The 21208-nt window shown below is 43.1% G+C and overlaps 1 protein-coding gene across 5 annotated transcripts; it reads left to right on the forward strand.

Annotated features, from left to right (window-relative positions):
- Positions 1-1641: 1641 nt before the first annotated feature.
- LOC133495940 (uncharacterized) lies at positions 1642-13831 on the forward strand. 5 transcript variants are annotated; one of them, XR_009793690.1, is made up of 10 exons: positions 1642-1786; positions 1864-1929; positions 9182-9356; positions 9446-9508; positions 10198-10396; positions 10898-10985; positions 11062-11130; positions 11211-11288; positions 11432-11674; positions 12831-13831. XR_009793690.1 is itself a non-coding variant. In XM_061811011.1 (8 exons), exons 1-6 carry the CDS (start codon positions 1732-1734, stop codon positions 11243-11245), a joined length of 507 nt encoding a protein of 168 aa, XP_061666995.1. In that variant the 5' UTR covers positions 1643-1731; the 3' UTR covers positions 11246-11288; positions 11432-11674; positions 12831-13831. The 5 variants fall into 5 exon arrangements, 4 of the variants coding, with proteins under 4 accessions (XP_061666993.1, XP_061666995.1, XP_061666994.1 ...); XM_061811011.1 differs by lacking the exons at positions 10898-10985; positions 11062-11130 and having other exon boundaries at positions 1643-1786; positions 9182-9270; XM_061811010.1 differs by lacking the exons at positions 11432-11674; positions 12831-13831 and having other exon boundaries at positions 1643-1786; positions 9182-9270; positions 11211-11425.
- Positions 13832-21208: the final 7377 nt, after the last annotated feature.

Here is a 21208-nt window from a genome sequence, read left to right on the forward strand (position 1 = left end):
CCAACATGAGGACTTTCATCCACTCCAGGAGAGTGTCACCCAGAATTACAAACTAGAGGATGACTCTACAGATGAGGGGTTCATTGTAAATGTTTGAGTTGTTAGCCTTGGGTGACCAGTTTTATGGAATTCAAATCTCTGTTCACCACTTTGCCTGTATTTTTTGAAGTTGTGCGACCCTTTCAGTGAAACCAGAATCATCTTTCATGGTCAAGTTAACAAGGAATTTGTCACTGGCAGTTAGCATAGCTCTGGTACATGACTAAATAAACTTAAAATCAGAAGTACTAAGAAGCACAGTTGTGCAAGATCCTGTTAAGAGTACCCCTATTTTAAGCTAAAACAGAGTCCCCTTACCAGTTTGCGGTTAAGTTAATCCAATGCAAAGGGAGCAGTTTGTGGTTTTTGTATTATCAACTACATTACAGGGGTAAATTTTGGTCAAAAATTATTTTTTTTTTTGTAGTGTAGGAAACGACAAATCTGAAGTGTACTTTAAACAAACTACAGTATTCCCTATTGCCTCTACATGTATGGTCTTATGTTTAGGTAGTGCCACCATAGAGAGCTGTCATTACTTTGGAATGATCAGTTCTAGTTTAGAGTACATGAAATAGTTTTATTGTTAGGTAATGATGCCTGTAGTTCAATTACTCAAAATGGAAGGATTCTTGGCTTAACTTTTTGGGGGGGAGCAGATGTGTGTATGCATGACAAACTGTCAATTTAAAAAAAAAAAAAAAAAGGGATGTGGAATTACTGAAACTATCATTGATCAATGATTCTAACAAAGTACCACCCTAAAAAATGGCTCCCAAAGCACAACTCATGAATTTTTTTAGAATGTTGTAGGTTCACAAGTCAATTGCTGTGAATCAATATTTCAAACCAAAATTCTTGTCATTTTCTCATTTATGGAGGATGTACATGTTATCTTTAATGGTCTTTAACAGTCCCGCTCGCCACCACACCTATGAACAATTTAGAGTCATCAATTAATGCGTATTTTGGGGATGTGGGAGGAAACCAGAGTGCTCGGAGAAAATCCCCGCAGGGGAGAACATGAAAACTCCACATGGGGAGGGCCGAGATTTGAACCCAGGTCCTCAGACCCGTGAGGCCAATCCTCTCCATTTGCTCTACTCTTCCACCTGTATTTTCCATGTCAAAGAAAATTTAACACCATCATCTTATTTAGAACAATTGAAAAAGAAAGTCAAATCAGAAAAAAAAGACCTTTTTTTTGTTTTGTTCATCCTTGGATTTGCTCAACACCGGAACACCATGCTTCCTCGACAATTATCAACATTGATAAACATAACCAAATCTTGATGTAATTTTCAACAACTTGTTACCAAATGCAGAATCTAGGGTGTGATCATTTCTTTAGAAAAGACCTTAAAAAAGGGAACTTTAGATTTATCAATTGAAGTTGATATTTTGATGATTTGATATTGTGAGGGAGGACATGAGAAGAGTTGGTGTTAGAGAGGAAGATGCACGAGATTGGCTTAGATGGGAAGAGATGACGCGCCGTGGTGACCCATCATGGGACAAGCCGAAAGGAATAGAAGAAGAAGAATTGAAGTTGATTTAATTATTTTTCACCCTTGTTGCACAGGTGGTGCAGCAGCTAGATCTAACTGGATCCAATCAGCACCTGCTTTGGTCACTTATAACCTCCTATAAAAGCTCAACTGGTCACTCTCCTTCACAACTGTCGCTGAAACAATGGCTGCTGTCTGGTGTTTAGTTGTCCTGGTATATGCAGTTTTCATGGGCAAAGGTTCTTCATTTGTGTATTATCTATGTTGTCTGGATCTAATTTTTCTTTTAAATACTGAGATGGGTGTGTGTCTGCAGGTCTTTGTTTTGCAGGTGGGGCTAAACAAGGAGTGTCTGATGCTGTGCTTAACAAAGGTCTGCCAGGTAAGAACCTCAATGATACAGCACCCCCACCCCATGCTAAGGTATTTGGTGGGGGGAGAAGAATACCTGCTTTTATTTGCTGCTGATGTTTTACTTGAGAAAGTAGTTGAACTTCTACACTCTTTGAAGCATCATTTTCCAGATGTGGAAAATTTTACAAGTTTTGTTGTCAGGGATACTAACCTTTTGAGCTAAGCCTTTTCATGAAGGTCACATATATAGATGAAAGTTCTTAATATAAGTTTGAGGCCTAACTAATCATTTTGTACTGTACTTGGTGACTTCAAGATTTAGGTTTTTTTTTTTTTTTTTTTTTTTTTTTTTTTTTAAATCCTTGGTGGTACATTTTAAGTTCCATTCACCTGAAATGCAATTTAACTTAATTGGGGTTTTGTGTGTGTGTGTGTGTGTATATATATATATATATATATATGTATATGTGTGTGTGTGTGTGTGTGTGTGTCTCTCTTCTTCTTCTTCTTTCGGCGTGTCATCTTTTGCCATCTTAGCCTATCTCCTGCATCTTCCTCTCTAACCCCAACTGCCCTCATGTCTTCCCTCACCACATCCATAAACCTTCTCTTTGGTCTTTCTCTCGCTCTTTCGCCTGGGAGCTCCATCCTCAGCATCCTTCTACCAATATACTCACTCTCTCGCCTCTGAACATGTCCAAACCATCGAAGTCTGCTCTCTCGAATCTTGTCTCCAAAACATCCAGCTTTGGCTGTCCCTCGAATGAGCTAATTTCTAATCCTATCCAACCTGGTCACTCCGAGCGAGAACCTCAACATCTTCATTTCTGCCACCTCCAGTTCAGCTTCCTCTTGTTTCTTCAGTGCCACCGTCTCTAATCCGTACATCATGGCCGGCCTCACCACTGTTTTGTAAACTTTGCCCTTCATCCTAGCAGACACTCTTCTGTCACATAACACACCAGACACCTTTCGCCAGCTGTTCCAACCAGTTTGGACCCGTTTCTTCACTTCCTGACCACACTCTCCATTGCTCTGTATTGTTGACCCCAAATATTTGAAGTCGTCCACCCTCGCTATCTCTTCTCCATGTAGCCTCACTTTTCCCCCTCTACTTTTCTCATTCACGCACATATATTCTGTTTTACTTCGGCTAATCTTCATTCCTCTCCTTTCCAGTGCATGTCTCCATCTTTCCAATTGTTCCTCTGCGTGCTCCCTGCTTTCACTGCATATGACAATATCATCTGCGAACATCATGGTCCAAGGGGATTCCAGTCTAACCTCATCTGTCAGCCTATCCATTACCACTGCAAACAGGAAGGGGCTCAGAGCTGATCCCTGATGCAGTCCCACCTCCACCTTAAATTCCTCTGTCACACCTAAGGCACACCTCACCATTGTTCTGCTGCCATCATACATGTCCTGTACTATTTTAACATACTTCTCTGCCACACCAGACTTACGCATGCAGTACCACAGTTCCTCTCTTGGTACTCTGTCATAGGCTTTCTCTAGATCCACAAAGACACAATGTAGCTCCTCTCCACGAGCATCCTCAAGGCAAATAATGCATCTGTGGTACTTTCTTGGAATGAAACCATACTCTTACTGGCAGATACTTACTTCTCTCCTGAGTCTCACCTCCACTACTCTTTCCCATAACTTCATTGTGTGGCTCAACTTTATTCCTCTATAGTTCCCACAGCTCTGAACATCCCCTTTGTTCTTAAAAATGGGAACTAGAACACTTTTCCTCCATTCTTCAGGCATCTTTTCGCCCGCTAGTATTCTGTTGAATCAGTTGGTCAAAAACTCCACAGCCATCTCTCCAAATTGCTTCCATACCTCTACCGGTATGTCATCAGGACCAACTGCCTTCCCATTTTTCATCCTTTGTAATGCCTTTCTGACTTCCCCCTTAGTAATCATTTCCACTTCCTGGTCCTTCACTCTTGCCTCTTCAACTCTTCCTTCTCTCTCATTTTCTTCATTCATCAACTTCTCAAAGTATTCTTTCCATCTATTTAGCACACTACCGGCACCAGTCAACACATTTCCATCTCTTTCCTTAATCACCCTAACCTTCTGCACATCCTTCCCATCTCTATCCCTCTGTCTGGCCAACCTGTAGAGATCCTTTTCTCCTTCTTTCGTGTCCAACCTGGTGTACATGTCTTCATATGCCTCTTGTTTAGCCTTTGCCCTACGTCGCATCTCGATGTACTCCTTTCGCCTCTCCTCAGTCCTCTCAGTATCCCACTTCTTCTTCGCTAATCTCTTTCCTTGTATGACTCCCTGTATTATGGGGTTCCACCACCAAGTCTCCTTCTCCCCTTTCCTACCAGATGACACACCAAGTACTCTCCTGCCTGTCTCTCTGATCACCTTGGCTGTCGTCGTCCAGTCTTCAGGGAGCTTCGGTTGTCCATCGAGAGCCTGTCTCACCTCTTTCCGGAAGGCCGCACAACATTCTTCCTTTCTCAGCTTCCACCACCTGGTTCTCTGCTCTACCTTGGTCTTCTTAATCTTCCTACCCACTACCAGAATCATCCTACATACTACCATCCTATGCTGTCGAGCTACACTCTCCCCTACCACTACTTTACAGTCAGTAACCTCCTTCAGATTACATCGTCTGCACAAAATATAATCTACCTCCGCTCTTGTAGGTCACTATATGTTCCTCCCTCTTCTGGAAATAAGTGTTCACTACAGCCATCTCCATCCTTTTTGCAAAGTCCACCACCATCTGCCCTTCAAAGTTCCTTTCCTGGATGCTGTACTTACCCATCACTTCTTCATCGCCCCTGTTTCCTTTACCAATATGTCCATTACAATCTGCACCAATCACAACTCTCTCGCTGTCTGGGATGCTCAGAACTACTTCATCTAGTTCCTTCCAGAATTTCTCTTTCAACTCTAGGTCACATCCTACCTGTGGTGCATAGCCGCTAACCACATTATACATAACACCCTCAATTTCAAATTTTAGTCTCATCACTCGATCTGATACTCTTTTCACCTCCAAGACATTCTTAGCCAGCTCTTCCTTTAAAATAACCCCTACTCCATTTCTCTTCCCATCTACTCCGTGGTAGAATAATTTAAACCCTGCTCCCAAACTTCTAGCCTTACTACCTTTCCACCTGCTCTCTTGGATGCACAGAATATCAACCTTTCTCCTAATCATCATGTCAACCAACTCCTGAGCTTTTCCTGTCATAGTCCCTACACTCAGTTGTAGGCTCTGTGCATTCCTCTTTTTCTTCTGACGCTGGATCCGGTTTCCTCCTTCTTTGTCTTTGACCCACAGTAGCTGAATTTCCACCGACGCCCTGCAGGTTAGCAGTGTCGGGGGCGGGCGTTGTTAACCCGGGCCATGACCGATCTGGTATGGGATTCTTTAGATGAATGCTCATATTTGTTTGGCACAGTTTTTACGCCGGATGCCCTTCCTGACGCAACCCTCTGCATTTATCCGGGCTTGGGACTGGCTTACAGATTGCACTGGTTTGTGCCCCCATAGGGATATATATAGATATAGATATAATATGTATGAATGTGTTTGGTCTCATGGGTAATTGTATAGTCAGCTTAATGCCAAAAAGGGGCACAGCAGTCAGTTATAACTATAGTCTGTAATCATTTTAGTTCAATGGGAACTGTCTTTTTGTTCTAAAGCCCAACGGGTGAGACAAAGCAAGCCACCATGAGAGTAACGACGAGCGCTACAACGCGAGCAGCAAGGGCCAGCGGACCCAGAATGATGGACTGGAAGATGACTCCACAGATGCGGGGTTCATTGTTAATGTTTGATTTGTGTGCCTTGGGTGAGCTGTTTTATGTAACTCTTGTCAGATGGAATAATGAGGGGGGGAAAAAAAAAAACCTACTTTGCCTGTTTTTCAAAGTACTGAATTAGAACTATTAAGAAGCACAGTTGTGCAAGATGCAGTTAAGAGCACCCCACATTTTAAGATTTAACAGAGTGCCCTTACCAGTTTGTGGTTCAGTTATTCCAGCACAAATGGAGAAGTTTGATTTTGTAGTGTAGTCTACAATATGTTACGAACAGTGGTTTGGGCCAGCAGGATGTTAGGGTGTGTCCCAACAGTGCAAGGCAGAAAATAGGTTTACTGATCAAAAATGATTTCCAAGAGGGGGGGGGGGGGGGGGGGATGGCATGCCTGCTTGTTCCAGTTTGCATTGATTGGTAGCACCTACCTGATGGTGGTAGTAGTAGCTGATGTAGAGAGTCCAAAAGAATCCTCCTCACTCTGGTCCTAGATTGAGTGGCGTGCAAGTCTTCAAGGGTGGGTAGGGTGGTGCTCTGAGAATCCGTTCAGTGCATTTGATTGTCTATTGCAATCAGAGGTACACCGTACTGATTGCATGACCGCTGTGGCGCAGCTCTTGTTACAGGCCGCACTTCCTCAAGAGCCTCAAGAAGTGTATCCGTTGCTGGGCTTTTTGAGGATGGAATTGATGTTCATCTCTTACTTCAGGTCCTGTGAGACTGTTATTCCCAAAAACTTGGTCTAAGCAGTTGACACAAGACAGTTGGACAGCGTGGGGGGAGCTGTGGTGAAGGATGCCTCCTGACATCCACAATCATTTCTACAGTCTTTAGAGTGTTCAATACCAGGTTGTGTTGACCACACCAAAGCTCCAGTCTCACCACTTCCTGTCAATCAGCAATGCCAATTTAAAAAAAATGGGATGTGGAATTTGTCAAATTGAAACCATTGCTCAGTGATTCTAAAACAAAGTACCACCCTAGAAAATTGCTCCCAAAGCACTAGTCATGGCAGAATTTTTTTAAGTTTTAGGCTGACAAATTATAAATTTCCAATCTGGTACTAAAACATTTCATGCTACAGAAACACAGCTTTGTGTACTTACAAATAAAAGTTCAAGTACTTTTATTCTTGGAAATCAAATCAATTAATATTTTAAACCAAAAATCTTCTGTAATTTTCTCAGTTATGGAGGATGTACATGTTAACTTTAATGGAAAGATTTCACCCATCCATTTTCTGAGTCGCTTATCCTCACAAGGGTCACAGGAGTGCTAAGGTTTAGCCCAGCTATCATTGGGCAGGAGGCAGGGTACACCCTGTTCTGGTTGCCAGCCAATCGCAGGGCACATGAGGCAGAAAACAGTCGCATTCGCAACCACACTTATGAACAAATTAGAGTCATCAATTAATCCATGTTTTTGGGATGTGGGAGGGATAGAGGTGGGAAAGATGTGCAGCAAGTAAAGATAATCAAGGACAGCAATGGAAATATGTTGACTGATGCCAGTCATGTGTTAAGTAGATGAAGAGAATGGGAGAGACAGAGTTGAAGAGGCAAGCGTGAATGACCAGGAAGTGGCAATGATTAGTAAGGGGGAAGTTAGAAAGGCACTGAAAAATGGAAAGAGAGTTGGTCCTGATGACATACCAGTGGAGGTAGAGAAGCAGTTTGGAGAGGTGGCTGTGGAGTTTTTGACCAACTTATTCAATAGAATACTAGCAGGAGAGAAGATGGCAGAAGAATGGAGGAAAAGTGTTCTAGTTCCCATTTTTAAGAACAAAGGCAATGCTCAGAGCTGTGGAAACTATAGAGGAATAAAGATGATTAGGCACACGAAGTTATGGGAAAGAGTATTGGAGGCTAGACTCAGGACAGAAATATCTGTGGGCAACACTATGGTTTCATGCTTAGAAAGAGTACCACAGATGCATTGTTTGCCTTGAGGATGCTCGTGTAAAAGTACGGCAAAGATCAGAAGGAGCTACATTGTGTCTTTGTAGACCTAGAGAAAGCCTATGACAGAGTTCGAAGAGAGAAACTGTGGTACTGCATGCGCAAGTCTGGTGTGGCGGAGAACCATGTTAGAATAGTTCAGGAGATGTATGAGGGCAGCAGAACAGCGTTGAGATGTGCCACAGATGCATTATTTGCCTTGAGGATGCTAGTGGAAAAGTACAGAGAAGGTCGGAAGGAGCTACATTGTGTCTTTGTGGATCTAGAGGAAGCCTATGACAGAGTACCATGAGAGGAACTGTGGTACTGCATGCATAAGTCTGGGGTGGCAGAGAAGTATGTTAAAATAGTAAAGGACATGTATCATGGAATGTATCAGTTCCAGTCTAGAGTACATGAAATAGTTTGACTTATTGGTAGGGATTGATTCCTGTAGTTCAGTTACTCAAAATGGAAGATCGCTCTTACACTTAACTATGCAAAGGATTCTCATCTTAACTTTTTTGGGGGGAGCAGATTTAAGTGTGTATGCATAAATAAAACGATCAATTTAAAAAAATGGGATGTGGAATTTGCAAAAGTGAAACTATCATTGTTCAGTGATTGTATAACAAAGTACCACTCAACAAAATTGCTCCCAAAGCACTCGTCACAACAGAATTTTTTAAGTGTTGTAGGCTGACAAGTCTCATAAACTTCCAATCTGGTACTAAAACATTTCATGCTACATAAACACAACTTTGTATACTTGCATATAAAAGATTGAGTCCTTTTATTCTTGAAAATAAATTGAAATTGCAGTGAATCAATATTTCAAACCAAAAATCTAATGTAATTTTTCATTTATGGAGGATGTACAATTTTAATGAAAAGATTATTTCATCCATCCACCCATTTTCTGAGTTGCTTATCCTCACATGGGTCGCAGGAGTGCTGAAGTCTAGCCAAGCTATCATTGTGCAGGGAGCAGGGTACACCCTTAACGGGTTCCCAGCCAATCGCAGGGCACATGGAGACAGACAGTTGCACTCACAATCACAGCAATGAACAATTTAGAGTAATCAATGTATGCATGTTTTTGGGATGCGGGAGGAAACCAGAGTGCTCAGTGAAAACCCACACAGGGATGGGGAGGGCCGAGATTTGAACCCAGGTCTTCAGAACTGTGAGGCCGACGCTCTCCAGCTACTCCAATGTCTCGCCCGTATTTTCCATGTCAAAGAAAACTTAACACTATCATCTTCAAATTTAGAACTATTGAAAAACAAGTAAAATGTTTAAAAAATTGAAGACAATTTTCTTTGTTTGTCTTGTTCATCTTTCGATGTGCTCAAAATTGGATCACCACGCTTCCTCGACGATTATCAGGATTCATAAACATAGCCAAATGTTGATTCTGTAGATTTCAACAAGTTGTTACCAAATGCAGAATATAAGGTGTGATAATTTCTTCAGAAAAGACCTTAAAAGAGGGAACGGTAGATTTATCTATATCAATTGAAGTGGACTTTATTATTTTTCAGACTTGTTTAATTGGTGTTACCAGTGGAGTGAATTGGAGCCAATTACCATCTGGTGTGGTCACTCATCACCTGCGATAAAATCTCACCTGGTCAGTCACTTTCACAACTGTCACTGCAATAATGGGTGCTCTCTGCCTCTTGGTTTTCCTGGTGCATGCTGTTTTCATGGACAAAGGTTATTTATGTAGCGTTTATTTTATCTGAACCTGGGTTTGCTTTAAAAGAAGAATTTATGTCTTTACTGAAATGACCATGTGTTTGCAGGCCTTTGTTTTCCAGGTGGTGCTAAACAGGGGGTGTCTGATGTGCTTAAAAAAGGTGTGCAAGGTAAGAACCTCAATGATACAGTACCCCCACTCCATGCACAGGAATGGGGGGGGGGGTTGAACTTCTTGATTCTTTGTTGACCCAACATACTCCAGGTGAGGAAAACTTTGACAGTTTTCTCAGGATTACTAACCTTTTGAGCCAAGCCTTGTTTTAGTTGAGGTCACACAAATACAGGTGAAATTTCCTAATATATGCAGGTTTTCTGGTTGAGATTGAGGCCTAACTAAACTTTTACTGTTCTTGGTGGCTCAAAGATTTACATGTATACTAAATGAATTAAAAGTAACTTTTTTTTTTTTTTTTTTTTTTTTTTTTTTTGTGTGTGTAAGGATCCGATATTACATTAACCCATGGGCGACTACCTAATTTTCGGATTACTATATTTTGTCAGTAATGCTGGTGTTGGCGCAGCTTTTCTCTGAATTCATACCAAAGGTTAAAAAATTGCCTAAATTAGTTTTATGAATGTCTTTTTTTTTAAATTGCCAAACAATGCATGAAGGAATTCAGCCAAAAAGGTTAGATGAACAGTTTCTGCTAAAATGGTACTTGTGATGTTTTTCATCTAATATGAACAGGTGTTTGGTCAAATGTCTAATTCTATAGTCTGCTTAATTTCAGAGGGGTCAGTTATAACTGTAGTCTCTTCATTTTAGTTCAATGGCAAATGTCTTTTTGTTCTAAAGCCCCACTGGCAAGCAAAGTGTTTAGAGACAAAGCAAGCCACCATGAGAGTAATGACCCAGAGCTACAATGCGAGCGGCAAGGGGCAGCTGAATGACCAGCAGAGCTACAATGAGAGTGGCAAGGGTCAGCATGAGGACTTCTTTCTTCAAGTCCAGGAGAGAGTCAACCAGAACAACACAATGAGCCATAACCAACAGAGTGAGTCTTTTCAACAAGTGCAGCAGAGTGTCACCCAGAATAACAGACTGGAAGATGACTCTACAGATGAGGGGTTCATTGTGAATATTTGATTTGTTTGCCTTGGGTGAGCTGTTTTATGTAACTCCTATCTGATGGAATTAAAATCTGTTCACCACGTTGCCCGTTTTTCAAAGTTGAGAAATCAGAATCATCTTTTATAGCCAAGTGTGTAACAAGCAATTTCTCTGGCAGTTGGTACAGGAGAAGAAATATTAATGAACTGTTTAGAGCACCCCACATTTTAAGATTTCTAGTGTCCTGACCAGTCTGCGGTTCACTTAGTCCACTGCAAAGGGAGCAGCTTAATTTTGATTTGTCTACAGCATATTAGTAACAGTGATTGGGCCAGCGGGATGTGTCTCAACAGCGCAAGGTAGAAAATAGGATCCTTGATCAAGAACTAGTTAATTGCAAGAGGGGAATGAATGGAATGCCTAATTGGTAGCACTTATCTGACAGGTGTTGGAGTAGCTGGCCAGGATGTGGAGGGTCCAAAAGAATCCTGCTCACTCTGATCCTCGATCTAGTGGTGTGCAAGTCTTCAAGGGTGTGTAGGGTGATGTCGAAAATTCATCCAGCGCGTTTGATTAGCTGCTGCAATCTAAGTTTGTCCTTTGTGGCAGACCCAAACCAGAGTTATGGAGCTACACTGTACTGATTGGATGGCTGCTGTGGCGCAGCTCTTGTGGCAGGTCGTACTTCCTCAGAAGCTACAAGTACATCCTTTACTGGGCTTTGAGGATTTTTTTTTTTTCTTCTTCCCCCACTTCAGGTCCTGAGACTTTTATTCCCAAGAACTTGATCTAAACAGTTGACACAAGGCAGTTGGACAGCATGAGGGGGAGCTGTGGTGAATGATACCTCACACACGCTCATCATGTGATTCACTGAATAAAAAGAAGCTTCAAGAGACACAAGTTGGAAGCAGGGAAGTCCTGTCGCTACCTTTGCAGCAAGTAAAACTTGAAGCCTTGTCTGTTTGCCTTTTACTAGAGAGCCAAGCTTTTAAACCTGACATTTGGTCCTTCGAGCCGGATCCCAACACACCACCGCCCATCGAGGAGGGAGAAGACACAACGAAGTCTGTTGACAGCCAGGAGCATTTAGCTGTTCCTGAAGAACAGCCCTGGTGGGACGTGAATTCGCGGCCAGGCCGGTGTTAGAGTCCAATCTCCCCTCGGTGGACGAAGGTTGACGGGATCACGAACAACTGGCGTCCAGACAATGCATGAACCGGTAATTGAAGGCTACTCCGCCAGAAGGAGGTTTTAAGGTTACTCCACCTTTAAAGAGGTTATTAGGATCTATAAATGTGTGAGTGTGTGAATGCCATTACTTGTGGAATCATAGGTCACGGATGGAAACCTAACGGTGCTAACAGAAGTCCGTGGTCCGGTGAAGTACACAAGGTAGTGGATTAGGACTTGGGTCCCAAAAAGAACAAGTAGTCTGTACGGGACAAATGTAGAAAAACATAATGGTGAGCAGGAATAATAAGTTTGCTCTCGAGGGGATGTAAACTTTATGAAATAATGTTTACCGGGCAGCATGATGTTTCTTAAAGAAATGGAAAGAAAAAAAAAAGAAAAATAGCATGGCTTAAATGCCAAGTTAACAGTTGAAGGATGCAGCAGGTTGGTAGAAAGATTGATGGCAAGTGTTAGAGAAGTAAGGCAAGATTAAGACTTACATCTTAGGATGGCGAGAGGTTGGTTAGCATAGGCAAGAAAGAGAAAGGCAGGAGAGTCAGCTGAAGTAATGCAACAAGTGGCTATATTAAAACCAGCTACAACAGTTTAAAACAGGCTAAAGAAAGTGAGGCAGAAAGAGCTGTAAGAAAATCTTAAAGAAAAAGACAAATGCTGTCTCCCTGGGAAATACATTCGCTGATAAAAGCGCCAAGGAGGCAGCAACAGAAAAATATGGCACACACATAGTGACACAATCACAAGCCCCCATGTGCAAGTGCTGATGCTATTACTGTGGCAAAGTTCTTGTGTAAATATATTATTCCTTCTCATGGCATCCCAGAAAAATTGTATGGCAACAATGTGCCACATTTTGTTAATGAAAAAATAATTTGTCAAGTATCTGCAAATCTAGAAATAACTTGAAAAAAAATCATTGTGCAGAATTAGTGGAACGAAGCAATGGGACAGTGAAGTCTTGATAAAGGAAAACTACATTTAGTAAAACTGTATATGAAAATAACCCCAGCAGATAAAGGATTGTTCCCATTTTAAATAGTATCTATTAGATTAGACTCCCCATGGTAGAGCGGCCAGTGCAGCAGTCAGAAGAAAATACTTTAAGTGATTGGGTGAAAGAGATGCTGCTAAATAAAACTGTAAAAGAACCAAATGATCTGCCGCCTACTGTGCCTTCTTCACAGGTGCTGTTGGTGCCCATTGGTGATTGGGTCCTGAGAAAAATCACCAAGAGGAAGTGTTGGTCTTCACCTTGCTGGGATGGTCCACTCCCTCGGTGATAAAGATAGCAGAACGTCCCACTGCAAGCCTGTGGCTTTCTCTTCATTCAACGACAAGTAGCGGTGGAAGTCCGGCTACAAAGGGTGAGGTAGCAATAGGCTGCCCTGGTCTCAAACCGGTGAAGAATTCAGCTGATCCGCGCTTGAGCATGTTAGGTAAAGGAGAGCCACTATTGGGACTGCTGGCCTTCGTGCTGTTCGGACCATGGCTTCTCCGCAGTGTGATTCACTGAATAAATAGAAGCTGCAAGGAGACACAAGTTGGAGTTGGTTGGAAGCAGGGAAGTCCTGTCGTTCCCCTTGCAGCAAGTAAAACTTGAAGCCTTGTCTGTTCGCCTTCTTTTAATAGAGAGTCAAGCTTTTAAACCTGACATTGCTGAATTAATTAAGACGAGATACAAAAGTTTTTACAGTAATGGATTGACTTGCATTTGAAGGCAAAAATACACATTTACCAGGTTACCTCAAGTATACTGTGAAAGGCCAACAATTTATTCACAAGTTATGACAGCTAGTATGTCCACATTTTAACTATCAAGTGATAATCAAATTCTACTTCATGTCGATGATGTTTTGCCTGGATCACCCCACAAGGAAACTTTTAGCACAGGAGGGACACAAGGTTAGCAAGAACAAGTTAACAACAAGATAAGAGCTTAGGAAACAACCTTTTAGCGCAGCAAGAACAATTTTAGATGATAGAAAAAAAAAAAAGTTGTACTTAATGTACCAAAACAACAAACTATGTAACAATAACTGCACCTTTGACCAAATTATTGTATGAGGAAGACCTCAAAATGACATTGTTTAAATGGACAGAAGAATCAGAAAATGTTTTCTGTGAGATAAAGAAGGAACTAGTGTCAGATTATAGCAAATCCTTTATGTAGATACTAGATTGTCATTTTATGACCTCAGTTTTAGTGCAACATAGAGACTCAGCATAGCATGTGCATTACCCCAGTATGTAAGAGCAGTTATTGTGACATCTATTGCAGTAGAAACAAGTTCAACTATAGTTTTGCTCCATCCTCTGATTCTAAAGAGTACCACATGCAGTCACCGCATTGCGTACTGAGAAAAAAAAAGCAACGTCGAGCCCAGCAACAATTTTTACCACGTCATGAGAAAGTCATGAGGATGGTGCAAAACATGATTGTCAAAAGTTAGCAGAAATATCGGCCAAAAGTAGAAGTGGCTTGAGAGATCAGCTTTTAGAAAGAAGTGCCATTTGTAGATGGCTCATCTCTGAAAATGCACGGTATAGACAGTCAATATGCATTTGCAACAGTGCATGTTTTTGCGCAGCACGTGAGGAAAAAAAATAGGGGGATGAATTCACCCACAGCCAAAGTAACACATGTGAAATTGTTAGATATAATTATTGCAATGCAAATGCCAAAAAATTGTTACTGTATGTAAATGCCTCACACATCAAACAAAGATATGATTTCATTGGGAAATGCTTTTGCTGTTAGAATGCTAAAGGAAGCTGCATTAAAAAAAAAAGATAAATGACAAATTTAGATAAAGGACACATTAAGTAGATATGTGCAAGTAGAAGGGTGCTGATGATGTTGTGAAGGAGGACATGAAGATAGTGGGTGTTAGAGAGAAGGATGCACGAGATGGGCTTCGATGGAAAAAGATGACACGCTGTCTCAACCCCTAACGGGACAAGCCGAAAGGAAAAGTGCAGCATTACAAAAAGACATCTGTGAATGACCAAACAACAAAGCTATCCGATAAATAGGGGGCCATTTTGAGCTATGATTTTGTCATATATCTCAAACAGGAGGGATATAAGTCTATACAATCAACATTACACAATTTATCGATTCAATGTTTATTTGAAAAAAATGTAGGACATGTTTGACATGTGCAAGACATAATCCACAAGGTGATTTGAGCCAATGTAGAGGATGGTTCCTTACACCACAATATCTGTTTAAAAACTATCCATGAGTCTACTGAATTAAAAGTGAAGGGGGGAAAATAGGGTTTGGTCATTATAGATGCCTTTTGAAAATGGATACAACTCTTTCCAACCAAACATTCCAACAGCTTTAAAAATAGCAGTAAGGAATACTTGAGTTAATTCGTCTCATTCTAAGAAGGTTTTTGAAAACATTAATACCAAAGACTAAATTGTTTGTTGACCATTTGTAAGATAGCTGTTCTCATTTCCACTGCCAAAGTCTCTGTAGTCCAGTTACAAAGGGGGTCGTGGTATTTAGAACCCTTCCGTCTCAACTCCGGTGAAGAAAACACCCCGACTGAGGCATTTAGTGGATTGAGTCTGCGATCATCATGGCAACTAAACAGTTAAATTTTTTTGTTGGGTGTTGGATTTCATTTTTTCTGCTCGAGTGGTACCTGTGGGAACCACCCAAGGTCCTAGAAAACAAATTCGATAACTGCATAGAAAAAAAGGGGAATTTGAGTTAATTAAAATACGCACTAAATTAGATGTAGAAAATTGGTTTCAAATTGCAACAGGCATTTCAAAATAATAATTGGGTTCTCATGGTAGAAAAAAGGCGTCACAGTGACGCAGCTGTAAGGCTTTGGCCTCACAGTTCTGAGGACTGGGTTTAGTCCCAGCTCCTACTGTATGGAATTGCATGTTTCCCCAATGCCTGTGCAGGTTTCCTTGGAGCGCTCCAGTTCCCTCCTGCGTCCCAGGAGCGTGCAACATTGATTGGACACTCTGGAGTTTCCCTAGGTGTGATAGTGTGACTGTTGTCTGTCTCGATGTCCCCTGCGATTGGCTGGCGGCCGGTTCAGGGCATACCCTGCCTCCTGCCTGATGACAGCTGGGATTTGCTCCGGCACTCCTGCGACCCTTATGAGAGTAAGCGGCTAAGAAAATTGAATTTATCAGAGGAACGGTACCTGATAATGAAGACGAAAAAAAAAAAAAAAAGGGGGGGGGAGATTCTGTGTATACACTAATTCTTTTGAAAACCAAAAAACATTGTTTTCTAATGATGTACATCAAATTTATTGGAACCGCAAAAATATTAAGAAATTTATCAGCATTGATGTGTAAAACCATTTTTGTGATTGTTAATTCATGCAAGTAATTGCCACATACAGACATCTGATGGTGATGCGGAGGTATAAATTTAATTTTTTTTAAAATGCAACAGGTTACTGTGCTCCAATAACTTGATTATTGCCATATGTCTGTTCATCCTATGTCTGTTTGTGAATTAACATCTACTGTACATGCAGTTTTACCCTTGGTCGGAAGAGAAGCGGTATGGGAAGGACAAGTGTTTTAACATACATCGACGCCACTGATGTTCCAAGTGTCGGAGATGTATCCTTTAATGGTAAAGAATGACCATGACGACGATGATGATTTTCTATTCTCCGTGTCCGTCTATTCATTTTCATAAAAATGTATTTGTTAGAAGTTGCAAGATGATATAAGAATTTGTGCAATTACATAATAAACAGGGAGGATATGTTAGAGTTATCGTTAATATATTTATTATGGACTTGCAACAAAGCCAAAGTATCATCCTTGCATCGAAGAGTCTTGATCACAATAAATAATAATCTAATAATAAAAAAAAAAAGAGCACGTGAGAGGCTGCTTCAGAACGTGTTTGGAGACTATAACTGGCCTGTCTCTCACGTCCTCCTGATCAGAAGAAAGACGACTTCTTGTCTGTTATTTGTGCAACTATTCCAGCAAGTTAGGTGATAAACCTAACAAACTTTTCAGATGGACTTGAAAAAAAAACATTTATCTTCACCACTGACTGTTTTTGCAAGTTTTCTGCACATGTTCATCAATATTGGAGTACTATTTGTTAAAGATTTTCTGTCCAGTGGGCCTACATATTAGCACAGTTTACTACCCGAAAATTCACGGTAAAGCACCTGCATCAATTACAAAGTAGGAGTAAGTGTTCAAAAGATTTTTACTCATCCATCCATTTTCTGAGCCACTAATCTGGGGTGCTACAGGATTTACGGCTTGAAACTATCAGGGAACCAAGGGTCGTGGGTGTGCTTGAGACAATCCCAGCTATCTTCGGTCAGGCATCGGGGTCCAACCTGAACTGGTTGACAACCAATTACAATCAATCTACTGCTTCTTCTTTTCCTTTCGGATTGTCCCAATTAGGGGTCGCCACAGCATGTCATCTTTTTCCATTTAAGGCTATCTCGTGCATCTCCCTCACTAACACCCACAGTCTTCATGTCCTCTCTCACCACATCCATCAACCTTTTCTTTGGTCTTCCTCTCATTTTTTCCTGGCAGCTCCATCCTCAGCACCCTTCCACCAATATACTCACTCTGTCGCCTCTGAACATGTCCAAACCATCGAAGTCTGCTCTCTCGAACCTTGTCTCCAAAACATCCAACTTTGGCTGTCCCTCAAATGAGCTCATTTCTAATCCAACCCAACCTGCTCAGTCCGAGCGAGAACCTCGACATCTTCATTTCTGCTACCTCAAGTTCTGCTTCCTGTTTCTTCAGTGCCACAGTCTCTAATCTGTATATCAGGGCCAGCCTCACCACTGTTTTATAAACTTTCCCCTTCATCCTAGCGGACACTCTTCTGTCACATAGAACATCAAAAACCTTCCGCCAACTGTTCCACCCCGCTTGGGCCCGTTTCTTCACTTTCTTAAGAAACGACGAATAAACCTACCTGATTTTGGGATGTGGGAGGAAACCGGAGTGCGTGGAGAAAACCCACACAGGCACAAGGAGATCATGCAGACTCCACACAGACGGGACCTTAAAACTATGAGGCAGACACTCTAACCAGTTATACACCATGCCACCCGCTTTGGGACAATGCAAACTAAAACTAGAAGATATTGCAACAGCATCCACTCTCTTGCCATAAAGTGCAAAAATTAAAATTCCATTTTAACATAATGCCAATTTATCTTGGGATTATAGTCCTATATGTCATGCCAATTACCTGTACATACACTATATTCGTGCAAGTAATCACGGCACGGTGGATCAGCTGGTAAACCATTGGCCTCACAGTTCTGAGGTCCCGGGTTCAATCCCAGCCCCGCCAGTGTGGAGTTTGCATGTTCACCCCGTGCCTGCGTGGGTTTCCTCCGGGCATTCCGGTTTCCTCCTACATTCCAAAAAACATGCAACATTAATTGGACACTCTAAATTGCCCCTAGGTGTGATTGTGAGTGTAGCTGTTTGTCTCAATGTGCCCTGCGATTGGCTGGCAACCAGTTCAGGGTGTACCCTGCCTGCTCCCCGTTGACAGCTGGGACAGGCTCGAGCACACCCCGTGACCCTTGTGAGGATAAGTGGCAAAGAAAATGGATGGATGGTCTTCACACTCTATACTGTTGCATATCTGTTGTTGAGCAATATCTGAACCATTTGCACAATTGACATTGTCCCAGATGATCGCACTTCTTGTCACTTAAAAATGCATGAATTTCTTGAAGTCTGTCCCATTTGCAGAATGTTTATTGCACCAGACTGTTGTTCAGTTAGTTATTTCAAGCTGCTCTTTTGCGAGCAAACTGGGCATCTTTTTGAACATGTCAAAAAAATAATAAAACAATTTGTTTATAACTATTTACCAAAGGGTAATATAGAATCTCCAATTAAAAACAGGATTTTAATCCTGGTCCTCAGAAATGTAAGGCCAACGCTCCAACCAGTTCCACCTCCGCACTACCAAAATCCAAACATTCTATAAAAAAGATTACAATAACCTTTTTTTTTTGTTTTTTTTTTAAAAAAAAAAGCCTTGTTACACAGGTGGTAATGGTGGAGGTAATCGGAACCAATTGTCACCTTCTTTAAAAGCTCAACTGGTTGGTCTTCTTCACTACTGTGACAGTAACAATGGGTGCTCTCTGGCTCTTGGTTGTTGTGGTACATGTGGTCTTTAGGGACAAAGGTGATTTATTATTTTTAAATATATACTGTATCTATAACTGTTAAAATGAGAATGTGTTTTGAAATGCTTACATAAGTTTGTGTGTCTATAGGCCTTTGTTTTCCAAGTGACGCTAAACAAGTGGTGTCCAAAGCCCTGCTTAAAAAAGGTCTGCCAGGTGAGATTATTGCTGATAAAGTATTAAGACTTTTCATTTTCTACAGATATGTTTCACTTGAAAGAGTTGTTGAACGTCTATCTTTGGACTCTGGATTGAAACTAAATATGGATAGGTTTCCAATTACGCCATCTTGTGTGTCATAGAGGTTAGAGAACACAGGTTTTTTTTTTTTTGGGGGGGGGTTTGTTTGTTTTTTTTTTCATTAATTTATCTGATTGATCTAAGGGTGGTGATGGTGACATTGGAAACCTATCGATTGCGGCGTTTCTGGTGTTGTAGTTCCAAGTTGACTGAGTCAAGGTACATTCTTCTCATTGACAGGCAGTGTTTCATAGGTGTTGATGAATTTGCACCAAATGAATCACGAAATTGCTTTAGTGTGTGTTTCTTTCGGCTTGTCCCTTTCAGGGTTGCCACATTGTGTCATCTCAGATGAACTAATATTTATGTTTGGCACAATTTTTACGCCAGATACACCAGATCTTAGGAAGTGGAGGCACCAGTGGGATAGGAACACACAACCCCTGGTTTACCAAACCAGTGATCTAACCACTGAGCTACGGGGCCTCTATGAAATTGCTTTAGTACCATTTGCAATTCAGTGTAGTTTGGTTATCTTCAGTGTAATGAAATGTACTGAATGCAGGTTTTCAAACATGGAGAATTTTATTATGATTACACATTGCACGTTTCAATGACCTAATGATTTTTATCATGCCCAACCCGTGACCAAAGTGGCATTTGAAGAACCAAACGACCAGATAATGAGCAGCAAGGGGCAACTGAACGACGCCGTCGGCGGCCACAACGCCAGCAGCAAGGGGCAACTGAACGACGACGACGACGCCGTCGGCGGCAACTGAACGACGACGACGACGCCGTCGGCGGCAACTGAACGACGACGACGACGCCGTCGGCGGCAACTGAACGACGACGACGACGCCGTCGGCGGCAACTGAACGACGACGACGACGCCGTCGGCGGCAACTGAACGACGACGACGACGCCGTCGGCGGCAACTGAACGACGACGACGACGCCGTCGGCGGTAACTGAACGACGACGACGACGCCGTCGGCGGTAACTGAACGACGACGACGACGCCGTCGGCGGTAACTGAACGACGACGACGACGCCGTCGGCGGTAACTGAACGACGACGACGACGCCGTCGGCGGTAACTGAACGACGACGACGACGCCGTCGGCGGTAACTGAACGACGACGACGACGCCGGCAACTGAACGACGACGCCGTCGGCGGCAACTGAACGACGACGCCGTCGCGCGGCAACTGAACGACGACGCCGTCGGCGGCAAACTGAACTGACGACGCCGTCGGCGGCAACTGAACGACGACGCCGTCGGCGGCAACTGAACGACGACGCCGTCGGCGGCAACTGAACGACGACGCCGTCGGCGGCAACTGAACGACGACGCCGTCGGCGGCAACTGAACGACGACGACGTCGGCGGCAACTGAACGACGACGACGTCGGCGGCAACTGAACGACGACGACGTCGGCGGCAACTGAACGACGACGACGACGACGTCGGCGGCAACTGAACGACGACGACGACGCCGTCGGCGGCAACTGAACGACGACGACGACGCCGTCGGCGGCAACTGCAACTGAACGACGACGACGACGCCGTCGGCGGCAACTGAACGACGACGACGACGCCGTCGGCGGCAACTGAACGACGACGACGACGCCGTCGGCGGCAACTGAACGACGACGACGACGCCGTCGGCGGCAACTGAACGACGACGACGACGCCGTCGGCGGCAAAAACTGAACGACGACGACGACGCCGTCGGCGGCAACTGAACGACGACGACGACGCCGTCGGCGGCAACTGAACGGACGGAACGACGACGCCGTCGGCGGCAACTGAACGACGACGACGACGCCGTCGGCGGCAACTGAACGACGACGACGACGCCGTCGGCGGCAACTGAACGACGACGACGACGCCGTCGGCGGCAACTGAACGACGACGACGACGCCGTCGGCGGCAACTGAACGACGACGACGACGCCGTCGGCGGCAACTGAACGACGACGACGACGCCGTCGGCGGCAACTGAACGACGACGACGACGCCGTCGCGGCAACTGAACGACGACGACGACGCCGTCGGCGGCAACTGAACGACGACGACGACGCCGTCGGCGGCAACTGAACGACGACGACGACGCCGTCGGCGGCAAC

This window comes from Syngnathoides biaculeatus, chromosome 22, assembly GCF_019802595.1.
Source record: "Syngnathoides biaculeatus isolate LvHL_M chromosome 22, ASM1980259v1, whole genome shotgun sequence".
Taxonomy (NCBI): domain Eukaryota; kingdom Metazoa; phylum Chordata; class Actinopteri; order Syngnathiformes; family Syngnathidae; genus Syngnathoides; species Syngnathoides biaculeatus.

Bases quoted from the DNA above. Each gene is read 5' to 3' on its own strand.
- LOC133495940 (XM_061811009.1), top strand. From the start codon at position 1,732: ATGGCTGCTGTCTGGTGTTTAGTTGTCCTGGTATATGCAGTTTTCATG. The intron at 1,930-9,181 runs GTAAGAACCTCA...ATTATTTTTCAG, and splicing joins GCTTAACAAAGGTCTGCCAG to ACTTGTTTAATTGGTGTTAC. The intron at 10,397-11,431 runs GTGAGTCTTTTC...GCCTTTTACTAG, and splicing joins AATGAGCCATAACCAACAGA to AGAGCCAAGCTTTTAAACCT.